This window comes from Ovis aries, chromosome 11 (genome assembly GCF_016772045.2).
Source record: "Ovis aries strain OAR_USU_Benz2616 breed Rambouillet chromosome 11, ARS-UI_Ramb_v3.0, whole genome shotgun sequence".
Taxonomy (NCBI): Eukaryota; Metazoa; Chordata; class Mammalia; order Artiodactyla; family Bovidae; genus Ovis; species Ovis aries.
The window spans coordinates 62,494,286-62,509,847 of record NC_056064.1 but is presented as its reverse complement, the minus strand read 5'-3'; the positions used below and the strand labels follow the sequence as shown (position 1 = coordinate 62,509,847).

Here is a 15,562-nt window from a genome sequence, read left to right as displayed (position 1 = left end):
CAAAATGTCCATCCACCAAAAAATAAGACTAAGTGGTACACCTCTACACAGGAATACTACTCATCCACAAAACAGGACAAGATAATGCCATTGGCAGCAGCACACACAGGGCGAGTGATTATCATACTAAGTGAAAGAAACCAGAGAGAGAAAGACAAATATCATGACATATCACTGACAAGTGGAATCTATAAATTTATACAAATCAACTCATTTACAGAAGAAAAATACTCACTAACTTAGAAAACTTACTTATGATTATCCAAAAAAAAGTGTTAGAGCAGAGGGACACATGAAGAATTTGCAATTAACATATACACATTAATATGTATCCTATAGATAAGCAAAAAAACCTACTAGAAAGCACACGGAAGTCTACTGAACACACTGTAACAAAAACTTCATGGGGAAAGAACCCTGAAAAGAATAGATACACATATATGTATACTGAATTAAGTTTCTCTATACGCACACAGAGAAAAACCCCACAACATCCGAAATCAACTCTAATATAAAATAAAAATGAAATTCCAAAGTGTGGCACATGAAGAAATGCTGCCACCTGTGGCCATTTCCTGTAACAACTTTAAAAGCTGTGCTGAGGGGCACCACCAAGTCCTGTACAGCTGTAAGTAAAAAACACCTGCCCTCAAGAAATATCTTAGGTGTAGTCATCAAAAAAGGATTCAAAACAGGGCAGTCATTCGAGAGACTAATTTCAAGAAGTAAGGTTAACTCACATCCTTTAAAAAAAAAAACACACATAAAGATGCCAACAGCCCTAAATAATATTTAGGAACGCAAATGAACACTACAATAAGGTATCATTTCACTTTGGTTGGAATAGCCATTGTCAAAACTCTGAAGACAATAAATGCTGGAGAGGGTGTGGGATAAAGGGAACCGATGCTGGGAATGTAAATTGATTGCAGCCACTATGGAGGACGGTGTGGAGGTTCCTTAAATAATGACAACCAGCATGAAATTAGAAGACTCCCTAAGCCATGAAATTAAAAGACGCTTGCTCCTTGGAAGAAAAATTATGGCCAACCTAGACAGCATATTAAAAAGCAGAGACATTACTTTGCCAACAAAGGCCTGTCTAGTCAAACTATGGTTTTTCTTATAGTCAAGTATGGATGTGAGAGTTGGACAATAAAGAAAGTTGAGCGTCGAAGAATTGATGCTTTTGAACTGTGGTGCTGGAGAAGACTCTTGAGAGTCCCTTGGACAGCAAGGAGATCCAACCAGTCCATCCTAGAGGAAATCAGTCCTGAATATTCATTGGAAGGACTGATGCTGAAGTTGAAATTTCAATACTTTGGCCACCTGATGTGAACAGCTGACTCATTGGGAAAGACCCTGATGCTGGCAAAGATTGAAGATGGGAGGAGAAGGGGACGACAGAGGATGAGATGGTTGGATGGCGTCACCGATTTGATGGACATGAGTTTGAGTAAGATCCAGGAGTTGTGATGGACAGGGAGGCCTGGTGTGCTGCAGTCGCAAAAAGTCAGACACGACTGAGCAACTGAACTGGACTGGACTGAACACCATACACCAGAATAAACTCCAAATAGTGTAAAGATCTAAACAATAGCATTAGATGCTGCTGCTGCTAAGTCGCTTCAGTCGTGTCAGACTCTGTGCGACCCTATAGACGGCCCCCCACCCACCTGGCTCCCCCGTCCCTGATACTATTAGAGTTTTCAGGAAAATATAGACTGAACATGCTTTGGTGAATTTCAAGAGAAAAAAAAGCAGATTGGTAGTTACCAGTGACAAGAACAAGGAGAGAATGAAAATAACTGTTTAATGTATATATGAGGTTTTATTTTGGGGTGATAAAATGTTATGGAACTAGACTGATGTGATGTTTGTACAACATTGTGAATGTATTATTTTCCACTGAATTTTTTACTTTAAAATGGTTAATTTTATGTGAATTTCACCTTAGGTGTTTTGGGTTTCTTTTTAAATAAGAAGATAGGATCACAACTCCTGTGAACACAAAATACACACATCCAGGACAGGTATTATTTGCATCACTAGTGGGCAGAAATATGAATTAATCTCTGCACCAACCGAATTTCAAAATAGCACAAAATCAGAATCAGTACTGCCCAGAAAGAAACCTCAGCAATCTTTCACCTATTTTCAAGTTTTAAATACTTTTCCTATGCTTAAAAGTTGTTTAAATGGTACATTTTATGTTATTATATTTTACTGTAATGAGAAATAATACATACACACATACATACAATACTTTCTCTGATACTGTATATAGCCCAGGAGAGGAAGGGCTAATCATGTGGGTAACAGGTAAAGTCTCATTAACGATGAGCAAATGGTCCTTCTGGTGTCATGCTCCAGTATTGCAATGGAGACAGTGAGCAGCGACAGGGTCGATACTGCATCTCCCTCCTGGTAGTGCCTTCTCCTCCTTTTGAGCCTCCCTGCCCTGGTCCCTCACTCCCACCCACTGAAATCCTATTTCCTAACACACTGGTAGCACAAAGCTTCTGCTTCAGGCTGTGTTTTCGAGAGAACCCAGGCTAAGACAACTGATACTTTCCACATGATTACACTCATTTTAAGCCATTAGTAAATCTTCCTAGTGATCAACATATTTTATTTTTAATAAAACAGTGAATTCTTGGGATTGTAAAGGATGGTAAATAGCAAATGCAGACCCCTCCCTACTCTTTAGGACCTGAGAGGTATGAGGATGAGGGGGTCTTCCCAGGTGGCGCTAGTGGTAAAGAATCCGCCCACCAATGTATGAGACACAAGAGACAGGCTCCATCACTGGGTCCAGAAGATCTCCTAGAGCAGGAAACGGCACCCCACTCCGGTGTTCTTGCCTGGAAAATTCCAGGGGCAGAGGAGTCAAAGAGTCAGACGTGACTGAGCAACTGAACAACAAGAGGAGGAAGGGTCTAGGCAGAGGCGAATACGTGGACACAAACATTTCCTCTAGTCTTGTTCACTGTGTCTGCTTCTCCCCTTTTCTCTCATGTGCCCTGTGACCTGTCCTTCATCTCTGCCAATTTTGAAGAGGCCTTTTGGAGGACATCCGTGCCCTCTAGCGTGTCATATCCAATGGCCAGGTGTCCTGCTCCCATCTTACTTGGTTTCTCAGGAGCATTTAGCTCAGCTGCCTTGTTGAAGCCTCTTCTTGGCTTCTCCGCCAGAGTCACCATCACACTCTGCCTCAGGGGCTGTTTCTCCAGCAACGTCATCAGACCAGTGGCTCTGAGTGGAGGGCCTGGGTTTCTCCGCAGCCGTCTCCACTTCTCCACCCAGACTCTCTCCCTAGAGGCTCTCATCCAATCCCTTGGCACTAGACACACGTCTAGGTTGATGACTTTCAAGTCACTATCTTCTACCTTGCTTCGAGGTTGTTCAAGGTTCTCTCTTGAACCTCAGACTCCAGGCATCAACTCATTTCTACTTGAATATCTAACTGGATATTTTCAACTGTCAACTCATTCCTCCTTGCACATCTCTAACATGTTGACTCCTCTTGGGTCAGCATCTCTCACATGCTAATGTCTCTCGTCTGAGACTGTTCCCCAGATCGTGGCCCAGCTGGCTCTCCTTGGGCTCTTTCTTCCCACTTGGGTCTCTGTCAAATGCCATGTCTCAAAGGACTTCCCTGGCCTCTCCGGTTAAGGTGGTCCTGAGAGCCTCTCTGTCCCACTTCCTAGATTCATTCCAGTCATGTCGTCTGCCACCGTCTGAAATGACTGCATGCCTCCTTCTTTATCTGAGCACCAACTGTCCCCTGTCCTCTGTCCTTACTGCTGCTGCTCCCTACTGTGTCCCTGGAGTTCTGTTCTGGAAACACAATCGGATCTTTATTCTTTGGATACAAAATACATACTTGTGGAATTAATGGGTATGTGTGGTAGCATTCTGAGTTGGTTACTTCCCTTTGGCAGGCTGTCTTAAATGACTTGAAACAAAGGAGATCAGAGGGTGGTTCGCAATCTTTGGAAATAACTGTCTTTTCTGCTAGAAAAATTTCTGCCAAAGAAAAATTTCCCTGGCCTTCATTTCTTTACAATTATTATAATTTGGTCCAATGACCTAGAGTCACAGGTTGCTTACTGGACTGTGGGAAGTAAAAATCAGTTTGTGCCTCCCTCCATGTCTGATGGGTATGGAGAATGTCAGAGTTTCGAGGGGGGGGCCGAGACACAGATGAGGGAATATTGGTAAGCCCAGAGGACAGGAGGGTCCTGAGAACCCTAAGTCTCACTGCTGGTTGGCTCAACAGAGGAGTTAACATGTGGTCCTGTGCCCAAAACTTGGACAGGATCCCAATTTCAGACTCAACAGCTCAGCACCCCCAAGTAAGTCGGGTTACCTCTCCTTACTCCAGTTTCCTCATTTCTATGGGGATGATGATGATGATCAAAATAAAAGTGCCTCTGTCTAGGTTTTATGTAAGAATTCAATAAAATAACCTATCCCAGTAAAATAATGCTTGATACAGTTACCAAGCTGACTTTCTAGCTAGTTTGCTAAAAGGTGCCAAACTTGAAGTGTCACAGAGCAAGCAGACTAATGGTTCTTTCATGGGGATGTTTAATTGCGCCTTTATCTAACATGTAGTTAAATGCCCCTCCCATCTTGTTTCTCTGCTTCCCATCTCCTTCCTCTATTCCTCAGCACTATAGGGAGGAAAAGGAAGAAAAGAGAGAAATCAATATTCTCTCCAATAGTTAATTTTTTAAGTTTTTATTTATTTTCTAAGGAACTCTTAAAACATGACTTGGGCTTCCTAGGCGGAGCTAGTGGTAAAGAATCTGCTTACCAATGCAGAAAATGCATACGTGGGTTTGATCCCTGGGTCGGGAAGATCCCCTAGAGGAGGGCATGGCAACCCACTCCAGCATTCCTGCCTGGAAAATCCATGGATAGAGGAGTCTGGCAGTCTACAGTCCATAGGGTCACAAAGAGTCAGACATGACTGAGGGGACTTAGTACCCACGCACACAAGACATGACTTCCTGGAGAAGCCGGCCTGGCCCTAAGGAGCCACTAGAGGGCAGCTCTGCGCTCTGGTCCCAGCTAGCTCTCCTATCACCTTCGCTGTAAGAAAGATCAAATCCTTTCTCCCAAAGAAAAGGGCTTCCCACGTGACACAGTGGTCAAGGATCCCTGCCACTGCAGGAGATGCAAGAGACGTGGGTTCAATCCCTGGGTTGGGAAGATCCCCTGGAATAGACAGTGGCAACCCACACCAGTATTCTTGCCTGGAAAATCTCATGGACAGAGAAGTCTGGCAGGCTACAGTCCATGGAGTCATGAAGAGTCGAAGAGTCCTATACGGCTGAGGGACTGAGCAAAAAGGCTAGGAAAAGCGGGTCGGCACTGAGCAAGCTCTCTGATCCCTCTCACAGCTACAGGAACCCGCTGTTTTCTCCTTCTGTAGTCTCAGGGGCCCAGCGCAGAGGGGTTGAGTCGCCCAGAGCTTTGGGACCAGTCCCTTTTGTTAGGGCAGCCCCAGGAATGAAGCAGGGTCCCCAGAGAGGCAGGGCTGGGCCCTGGGGAATTTCCCTTTGTGACCTGGAGGGACAACAGGAGGGAACCAGGTGGAGAACAGGAGGAAAGGAAGCAGAAGGACAGACCCACAAGGTCGGCCCAGCTTCAAGGTGGGCCCCAGACCAGGTTTGGGGTGGATGTCCCCATTCCCAGCAGGAAATCAAAGGGCTCAACTCGCTGTCTGGATATCTCATGGACAGTGGACAGAAGGGTGCTGCTTCCACAGTTCGTTTATCAGCCCCTCCACCTCAATAGACAACCTCTTGCCCACCCAATGTGTGTGTATGTACGTGTGTGCACACGTGTATATGTTGCCCCAAGATGAAGTCCAGAGGCCCCTGGGCCCAGTGAGGACTGTGGGACTATGTACTAGTTTGCTCAGGGTGCAATCAGAAAATACCAAACTCAGTGGTTCCAACAGAAATCCATCTTCTCACAGGTCTGGAGACTGGAAGTCCAAAGTCATGGTGACTGCAGGGTCAGTTTCCTCTGAGGCGTCTTGCTGCCACTTCACACAGTTATGCCTCTGACCCAGGAGGCCCTCCCTCTGTTTGAAAGACACCAGGCATGTTGGGTTAGGACCTCATTTAAACTAACTACCTCTCAAAAAAGAAAAGAAAAAAAAATAAACTAACTACCTCTTTACCGACTTCATCTCCAAATAGGCTACATTCTGAGGTACTGGGGGTTGGGCTTCACTGAACCTGAGAACACGATTCAGCCCGTGTGACTCAGGGGCTCACTTCTCTTCAATGTCAACAGCTTAAAGGTCCACCAGAAAGTTCACATCCTCTGACTGAGATGACAGAGGCAAGGAGGGGAGGCGAGGGTGGGGAACTCTGATGAGGATAAGGATGACTTCAGCTGGCGGGAAGGCTGAAAGGGATTGTGATGCTGCTAGTTGGGGGAGGGGCAGAGGATGCTGTGAATTGTGCCAACTTCGTGTGGTCAGTGCCCTGCTGGTGATGGGCAGAGGTGGGGCTGTCCTTCCTGCACTGTGACAAGAGTCAGGCCCTGCAGAGAGACCCAGGACATGACGCAAAAAGGCGCCTCCTGCAGTGGCTACCTGGTCCCTTGAGGGGGATTCTGATGCGCTTCTTAGTCTTATCTTCCCAGGATGAAGCCCTGTGTCTCAGGGGAAGGACAGAAAGCAAAAAACATACTCAGGGTCCCATTCAGGCCAAGGGGGCTCACCAGAAGCCCAGGAAGAATGTTAAAGGGCCCATACCTGATAGGCAGGGGTGGGGGAAAACCAGGACCTTCCTTGACATTTAAGCCCTCCTCCTGCCCTCTTTCCTTCATTCCCATTCCTGGAGTAACACCTTGAGAGATCATAGCCGGAGACACGATGATCTGAAGATGCCCCCTCCTCCCATCTGCAGTAGTGTGTGTGTGTGTGTGTGTGTGTGTGTGTGTGTGTGTGTGCACGTGCGTGCCTGTGCACATGCACGTGTGCAATTGCACGCCTGTGTGTGTGAGATCAGGCCATCGAGACGGCTGTTTTCCTGCTCTCTGTCCATTCCTGCTCGACCATTCCCTGGCTATTGTGTGCCCTACTCACCTGGCTGGCTGCCCCTCTTAATTGAAGAGCCTAATCAACAAATGGCTACATCTTTGCCCCTGCTGCAGCTAGTGACCATCCAGATCTTCAGATCAGAACCACCTGCACCGTGGCAGCCCATCAGAGGGCCAACGGGGCGGGGCGGGGGCCGCCTTTGCTGTTTTCTCTGGTAACTGCTGTGCCCACTTGACATCAGTCTCCACTTTACCTGGTCACTGCCCTCTCTCCCAAGCAGCAAAGGCTGCTCCCATGTCCCACCTGCTGTCTGCAGCCCATGTAGGGTGTTCTCCAGGACCCTTGAGTAAGATCCGTTAAACCACTGATATCTCTGTCACTGACTGCAGGCTCTTTGAGTCTGGGCAAGTATTGGGCATGCAGGCCTTCAGGGGACAGCCGCCCGTGGGTGTGTGTGCGTGTCACCCCTGGAGGTGCTGCCCCTGTGGCAGAGGCAGCTCACTCTCCCCACACACTTTTCTGCTGGGCTTCAGTCTCACCAGCATCTCCTCGCGGTGTTCTCTGCTGTTAGACCATCCTCCAGAGCAACTGGAACTCTGTGTCACATTCTGGGGTTCCCTCCAGCCCGCCCACGGACCCCCACCATGAGGCGAGAGTTCTGAGGAGGCAACTGGAAACTGACTTGTGAAGAGGCCAGGACTCCTCTGTTCAGCATAGTGTTTACTGTAAGGCGGCCCCGGGGGCCATGATGGGCCGCCCCTCCTCTCCCGCCCCCGTCGGGGGGGAAGTCCCTAAGGGCAGGCGCCTCCCAGATCCCGGGGGCCAATGACAGCACATTTCACCAGCTCCAGCCGCCCCACTCCAGCCACGTAGAGGGACTTGTCAGCCCGCGACGCCTCGGCCTGGCGACCTATCCGAGCCCCCGTCCATCTAGCCTGACCATCCCTCGCAACTAACGTATAAAAACCACCCCCAACACCGTCTGGGCGCAGACTTCCTCGACCTGCCTTGTTCGGTCCGGGAACCCCGCCTGGGAGCACTTTGCCATGAAAAAGCCTGTTAGACACTGTTTTGGTGTCCTGGTCGTCTTTACCTAACATTTACGTGAAGAAAATTCAATATTTAGGCAATTAGGGACCACAGAAAAATGTCTAATGATAGATGCTGACTTCCCTGGCGGTCCAGGGCTTGAGACTTCGCCGTCCCATGCAGGGGATGTGGGTTCCGTTCCTGGTCAAGGAGCTAAAAACCCACATGCCTTGGAACCAAAAAGCCAAAACATAAACCAGAAACAATCTGGTAACAAATTCTATAAAAACTTTAAAAATGGTCCAAAAGTTTTTTGTTGAAAGTCTTAATAATAATATAAAAAGCCAAGAAACGGATTTCTGTGGAACCTAGAGATGACTGTACTGGCCCCAGCTCTGCCCTGTTTCTTGGGATGAGCTCCGTTTTTCCTAAGGAACTTGCCGAGTGTCTCCCAAGGACAACCTGTCTTGGCCGTTTTCCACAGCGGTGGCTGGCCTGAGCAACACGGTCCACACTCGGCGAGGCGGCAGGAGGGACGGTTTAAGCGGAAGCAGAAAACGGAGGCCCCACCCCAGCCGCAACGTGGGCCACAGGCTGAAGCGCCCAGACGGGGTCTGAGGAGGGGCGCCGGGAGGGCGTCTGTGGAAAGGCCCCGGAGTCCCGCGCGGGCGTTCTTCTGAGGAAAACCCATCTGCAGCTGCGGATCTCGCTGTATGGGCGCGCGCTCAGGGAAAGCAGAGGGCCTGCGGGAGAAGCCGTGAGTGAGGCCGCAAAGCCTTCCCGGCGGTGCCCTCCCGCTCGGCCGCCGCTTTCTCCCCGCCAGACACGCCCGGCCGGCCCGCCCGCCGAGGGCTGGGGTCCGCACGCGCCCGCGAGTGCTGAACCCGCCCTGTGGTCGGAGGAGACGTTAACAGCACAGAAGACGACGTGAAGGGAGGTAAGCAATTACCTGTCGTCCGTCTGCGCAGGCTCCGGGAGACGGTGACGGGCAGGGAGGCCTGGCGTGCTGCGGCCCCGGCGTCGCCAGGCCGGGGACTGAGCGCCTGGACGCCGGGGACTGAGCGCCTGGACGCCGGCGGAGCCAACCGGCCGGAGAACGGCTCTGACACGACTGTCGTGCGTTTCTCCCCGGCCTTGTCCGTCAACGCTCGGTTACCTTGACCTCTCCTTCCACATGCACCACGAGCCTTTTCCACAGGCGGCGCCCTTTTGAGAGACCCCGCAGACGCTGGGGAGCCTACCGCGCAGAGCCTGCGGGCCGGCTGCCCCTTTCCTCCCCCGAGGGAGCGCGCGGTGCGGACGACGCCCAGGCCTGGACCGCACCCGCCCGGCGCTCCCGACGCTTCGCCGCTCAGGCCAAGTTTCCTCCCCTGGGACCTTCTGAAGCTTTCACAGCTTCAGTATCAACGACACTTTTGTCTGTGCCCCTAGGGGGGGGAGGGCTGGGCAGTCTGTTTTTTGTGTCCCTGATGGATCCAGCCCAAGGTCGATGGACCCCTGGACTTGATCAGTTTCTCCTGATGACCCCGCTCCAAGCACAGCGCTGAAGCCAAGGAAATCAAAATCCCTGCCTGTGCAGCCAAAATGGACAGGCTGTTTCCTAACCCTCCGTGTGTTGTGTGTGTGTGTGTGTGCGTGCGCGCCTGCGTGTGTGTGCATGTGTGGGTGCGTGCCTATGTGTGTGTGCATGCCTGCGTGTGTGTGCGGCCACAAACTGTGATTTTTATATCTGTCGTAATATGAAGCTGTTTAATGCAGTTTTCCCCCTGCTTTCGTTCAAATAGATGATCTACTCTTCCCCAGCTGACTCAGTTGTGAAGAATAAGTGACGGGGAATGGAAATTTTTGCAAATGAATCCAACCAACGACTGAGCCAAGGCTTTGCTGGTGATGAGAATAATGTTTCAGTAGATGTATAGGTGCTCCCTCACGTGTGACTATATTACAGGTAATTTGTTTCTTGTAATAAAATGCCAGTGTTTGTGAATAGCTTATTTTTTACTTGTGATAAAAGACTTGCCATCCTAACCAAGTGCACAATTCTAGGCATTAAGTCCATTCACAGTGTTGTGCAACCATCACCACATATCCATCTCCAGAATTTTTTCATTTTTCCCGATTGAAATTCTATATCAAATAAGGTATAACTCCCCCTTACCCTTACCCCTTACCCCAGCCTCCAGCAACCATTCTTCTACTTTCTGGAAAATGACTCATTTTCACATCAGTTAGAGTATATTCTAGAGTATCCTTATATCATCACTCACATTCATTCCCTCGTGTATTCATTTTACAAATATCTGCTGAATGCCTGTACTGGAAAATAGAACAAAACACCTGCCCATGTGAAGCTTACATTCTTAAATGGCAGACTGATCTAAAAAATAAAAGTAAGTGTAGGATGGTAATAAATGCTATGTAAGGAAACAGTTACCAGGTGGTGCAAGAGGGTTTCTCAATGGATATGAAATTGTTGTTGGAGCCTTAAGTGAAGTGAGAGGGAGTCAAGCAAGGACCTAATGGAGGAGAATGTCGGGGAGGTTCTGGGAGGGGAGGAGGCCTGGAAGGAACGGATGCATCAACCCTGAGGAGGTGTTATCAATTACAGGATTTTCACTCCAGGTAGTAAACCCAATCAAGAAGGGTTTATGGGAATTCCAGTGGTCAGGATTCCGCACTTCCACTTCTGGGTTTGATCCCTGGTCTTCCCTGCAGAAGGAAACGGCAACCCACTCCAGTACTCTTGCCTAGAAAATCCCATGGACGGAGGAGCCTGGTATCCATGGGGTCGCAAAGAGTTGGGCACGACTGAGCGACTTCACTTTCACTTCACAGGGAACTAAGATCCTGCAAGTCCCTGGTACAGCCAAAAAGAACTGCTTAGACCACCACTGCTCAAAATGAGATTGGGGGAATTCCCAAGGATTCCTACAACACTTTTAAGGCATCCATGAAGCTAAAGCATTTTTACAGTAAGACTGAGACCCCTTCATTCTTCCAGCGGCTATGTGATATGTGCCAGCACAGAGATCAAGTGCGGGGCGGTTATTGTTAGAGTCCAGCCATCTCCTGTTCCCTCAGACATTAAAGGGGTTTGCAGAATGGTAGAATAACCACTCTTCTTACTAGTTCTTTTTCTTTTAGAAAATATCATCATGTTTTCATAAATCCATGTTGTTTATATGAACATCAAATGAGTTTATCTTTGCCTATAAATATACAAACTTTGTCTCAGTTTCTAATATGGTAAATGCTGATCCATAGCACACTCAGACAGAAGCTCTTTGGGGTCCTTGGTAATTTTCAAGACCCGAAAGGGGCCCTGAAACCACTAGCATAGCCAATAAGGATATTTATTATTTCACATGATCAGAGGTTCAAAGGGTCAGTGGTGGGCCCTGGGGTAGAGGCAATGGTTCAACTACAACTCTGAGAACAATGGTGCTTTCCAATTTCTGACTTTCCATTTGTCTACTCTCAGCTTCTCAGCAGTATCCCTTCCTTATGGTCAAAAGACAAAGTTGAGCATTTATAAACACTGCAGGTACTCACACATCTAGCCAAGAAAGGAATTTCCTCTCTTGAATCTGCAGGAGGGGAAAAATTGTGCCTAAATGCTTTCCCACAGAAACTGTTGGCCAGGATCAGGCCACATGCCCATCCATACTCCAGCCCTACAGAGTCTGAGAGGCGAGCCTTGGCATTTTTAGCTTCTATGACAAGAAAGGTGGGGGGGGAGGGTACTGTGGGACTGGGCCATTGGAACAGCTTGGCCTGTTGGAGAAGCGGCAAACCATCAGACCGGGAGCATGGGAATACTGTTGGCGACACACGCAAAGAAAAGTGGGGAGAAGGGTAAGATCTACTACTCTAGCTTAGAAAATGTTATTATACCTGGGTCTGAAGTTGACATGCATCTTAGGTACTTTGTAACAAGGTTCAGTCAACAGCAAGAATGAGGTCCATCTGATTTGCTGGATGAAAATTTGATACGAAGTTTGAATCCATTATCCTAAATTCCTCAGGGGCTTCCCAGGTGTCTCAGTGGTTAAAAACAACAACAACAACAACAAAAAAAAAACCCACCTGCAATGCAGTAGATGCGGGTTCAGTCCCTGGATCAGGAAGATCCCCTGGAGGAAGAAATGGCAATCCACTCCAATATTCTTGCTGGAGAATCCCATGAACAGAGGAGCATGGTTGGCCCCAGTCTATGGGGTCACAAAGAGACAGACATCACTTACATGTGGAATCTAAAATATACAACAAACTAGTGAATATAACAGTGTTAGGGGAAGCACACCGATTGAAACCGCCCACCCTGGCCAGGCACCATAGTAATCATTTGCATGAGCTGTTTCACAACAGGAGGTCCTGGTAAAGAACACGGAGCTGATAAGCTCCCACCAACCAGAAGAGTTCAGGAAAGGTCAAAAGGAGACATCTCATGTCCGACCACCTCCCAGAATCCTTCTCTCTGGCATCCATCTTGGCTGAACAAGGTGTGCACCACCAGGAAGGACTGGCTAGTCAGAATGATTGGCTAACGACAACCCGGAAACTAATCCTATCACCATAAAGCCTGAGACTGCAAGCCATGTGACAGAGCTGTTCGCCTGGGTTCCCTTACCCTCCTGTTCTCCCCTGGGGGCCCTTTCCAATAAAATCTCTTGCTTTGTCAGCACATGTGTCTCCTCGGACAATTCATTTTCGAGTGTTAAACAAGAGGCCGGTTTCAGGGCCTGGAAGGGGTCCTCCTTCCTGCAACAATAACAACCACCGAAAAAACAGACTCACAGATATACAGAACAAACTAGCAGTTACCAGTGGGGAGGGGCAAGGTAGGACAAAGGGATTAAGAGATACAAACTATGTGTAAGACAAATAAGCTATAAGGGTATATCATACAGCACAGGGAATATAGGTAAAATTTTATGAAGTAACTGTAAAGGGAATGTAATGTTTGGAGCTGTGAAGCACTATGTTGTCCACCTGAAACTTACAGAATATTGTACTGTGTTGTTGTTCAGTCTCCAAGTCATCTCTGACTCTGCAACCCCATGGACTGCAGCGTGCCGGGCCTCCCTGTCCCTCACTCCCTCTCTTGGAGTTTGCCCAAGGAATATTGTACTATACCTCAATTAAAAGGAAAAAAAAAAGGTGATCTGATGAAGGGAGGTGGGGCAGGAAGGACTGCCAGAGGGTGGGAAAAGACATTTTGTAACTATGGCAGGAGTACCAGGCTTTTCACCTGGAAAGTCTAGTGAGCTGTGCCTGCATCTTGGACTTGGCCTGCAACATCCCCAGGCAAAGGGCAGAAGTGTGTGACCCCTGAAGACAGTTTTCCTCTGTGCTCTTTGCTAATGAGACTTGTCAACTAAAAATTACAGTCACAAGCTGCAAGTAGAGAGTGATTTTATTTGGTGGGAATGTTTAGGACTCTGACCCCAGGAGACAGCATCTCAGTAGCTCTTAGAAAACTGCTCCAAGGAGGCAGGAGGGGGAGTCAGGCTATATGCAAGTTTGCAACAAAGGGAACAGGCTGGCTGAACAGTAAAGATCAGATATCCAGTTAAGGAATTTAGCATTCTATCTGTGAGAACTTGCAAGCCTCTGGGCTCACTGCATCCATTCCTTTCTTATGCACCTCAGCTATCTGGGGCCCATCCTGTTTCCTACTTCACCCTGCTTCTTGCATTCCCCCACCTCCTCAGCAATCACCGTGGGGGTGGCAGCATCCTCTGGAGCTCAGTTTGGGGAGCCCTCATTCACATTTGGAGGCCAGAAATCGCTGATGGCTGTGACATTTCTTGTTTATTAATATGGCAGTCATTCACAGTCTGGACTCCAAAAAAATACCCAGATAAATCCAAGTCAGATGGATCACAATTTTGTTTGTCTTTTGTATTACCATTTCACATCAAATGATCTTTAAAAAAAAAAATTCAATCACATGTTTATTGATAATATTCTAAATCCTGGTTAATTGACCCTTGACACAAAAATAGACTTGATCAAGTATCAGATAAGGTCAAGAAATCTCCAAGTGGAAAAAATGTCATGCCCTTAAAAAGTTGTGTCACATGAGTGTATGTGCCTCGGTTCTTTGTCTCGTCACAACAAAGATTTGGAGTGACGGACATTAAAGCCCCCTCGGCGTGTCACAGCTCTCAGGTCTTGGATAGACCGTGTTATAGCTCTCAGGTTTCTAATGGACCATGTTATAGCTCTTAGACAAATCAGTGTTACAGCTCAGTGTTACAGCTCTACTTTATTTAGAAGATAGCAGGAAAATCCATCTTCCAGGCGTGAGGGCACGTCAATCTAAAGACATGAGAAGAAGAGCACCCCAGCACGCAGGAGAGAGAGAGAGCTGGCTTTGGCTCCCCTGTGTATATGTTTATCTCTCTCTGGGCCTGTCCTATGTAAATTGGGCCAGCCAGGAGTGTTGTTTGTTTTATCTGAGGTCCTCACTCCTGTCCTCGGACCTTCTTTTGTTTCATTTTCGCGGGCTTTTCGCTTCTTTGTCTTGTAGCCACCGCCATTTTGGACTCCTTTTCCCTGTTCTACCTACCTGACATTCCCCCCTCAAGAGATGGGAGGCCCAATTCATTGGGAGTAGGGGCGTCGAGGTCTTTCTGGCTACTTCCTGCTGAACTGGGACGGAGAGGGGTATTGGGCCTCCCCCTCTTGCTACTCTCAAGCCTGAGTCCTTATAGTGGTGTCCATTTAAGGATATTGTCGTGGTCGGCTGTAGTTTTACATCTTTGTTGAACTGGCACTGTATGTTGCAGCTTGTTGACCTGGGCAGAGACAAAACAGGTTAGACAATGGACAGCACATGGAAGAATCATAAGCATCATCAATGTAGCATAACTAGGACTAGTAGGGGCATTAGTCGATTTTAAATTCACATTGCCAGGATGGCTCAAGTCCCTCCTTGTTCAGGGATCAGAAGATCTATCTCCTGTCTGTTTTGGAGTATAATCTGTCAAGCTGTGTTGGCTCTTTAGAGCTATCTTGAGAAATCTTATCCCCATAAACTAGATTTTGGGGGTGTTCATTAGAATGGCACTCACCTGTAGTCCTGAATAGGCATCTGAGATCTCCCAGGGGCTCACGGGTGTGTTGATTTTGGGGGTGTTCATTAGAATGGCACTCATCTGTAGTCCTGAGTAGGAATCTGAGATCTCCCTAGAATGGCACTCATCTATAGCCCTGAGTAGGCATCTGAGAGCTCCCAGGGCTCACAGGTGTATTGAGTGTCCTCTTCTGTTTTCTTCTATGGCTTGACTTGTGAGTAGTGAATCCAGGTGTCATGCCCTGGTACCTTGACTGCTGTGGGGGTAGAAAGTATTACAGGGTAGGGGCCCTTTCATGTGGGCTGGAGTTGAGCTTTTGGGGACCCATCTTTCCAGACTTTAATTAGGACTTGAGTTCCTGGAGCATATAGTGGTGACTCCT

At 48.0% G+C, this 15,562-nt stretch overlaps 1 protein-coding gene across 1 annotated transcript; it reads right to left on the bottom strand.

Moving 5' to 3' along the window:
- Nucleotides 1-6,129: 6,129 nt before the first annotated feature.
- LOC105610541 (uncharacterized) lies at nucleotides 6,130-15,197 on the bottom strand. The gene is made up of 3 exons (XM_060395920.1): nucleotides 15,178-15,197; nucleotides 9,048-9,493; nucleotides 6,130-8,841 (listed from the first exon to the last, which is right to left on the bottom strand). Exons 1-3 carry the CDS (start codon nucleotides 15,195-15,197, stop codon nucleotides 8,639-8,641), a joined length of 669 nt encoding a protein of 222 aa, XP_060251903.1. The 3' UTR covers nucleotides 6,130-8,638.
- Between the last annotated feature and the right edge of the window lie 365 nt (nucleotides 15,198-15,562).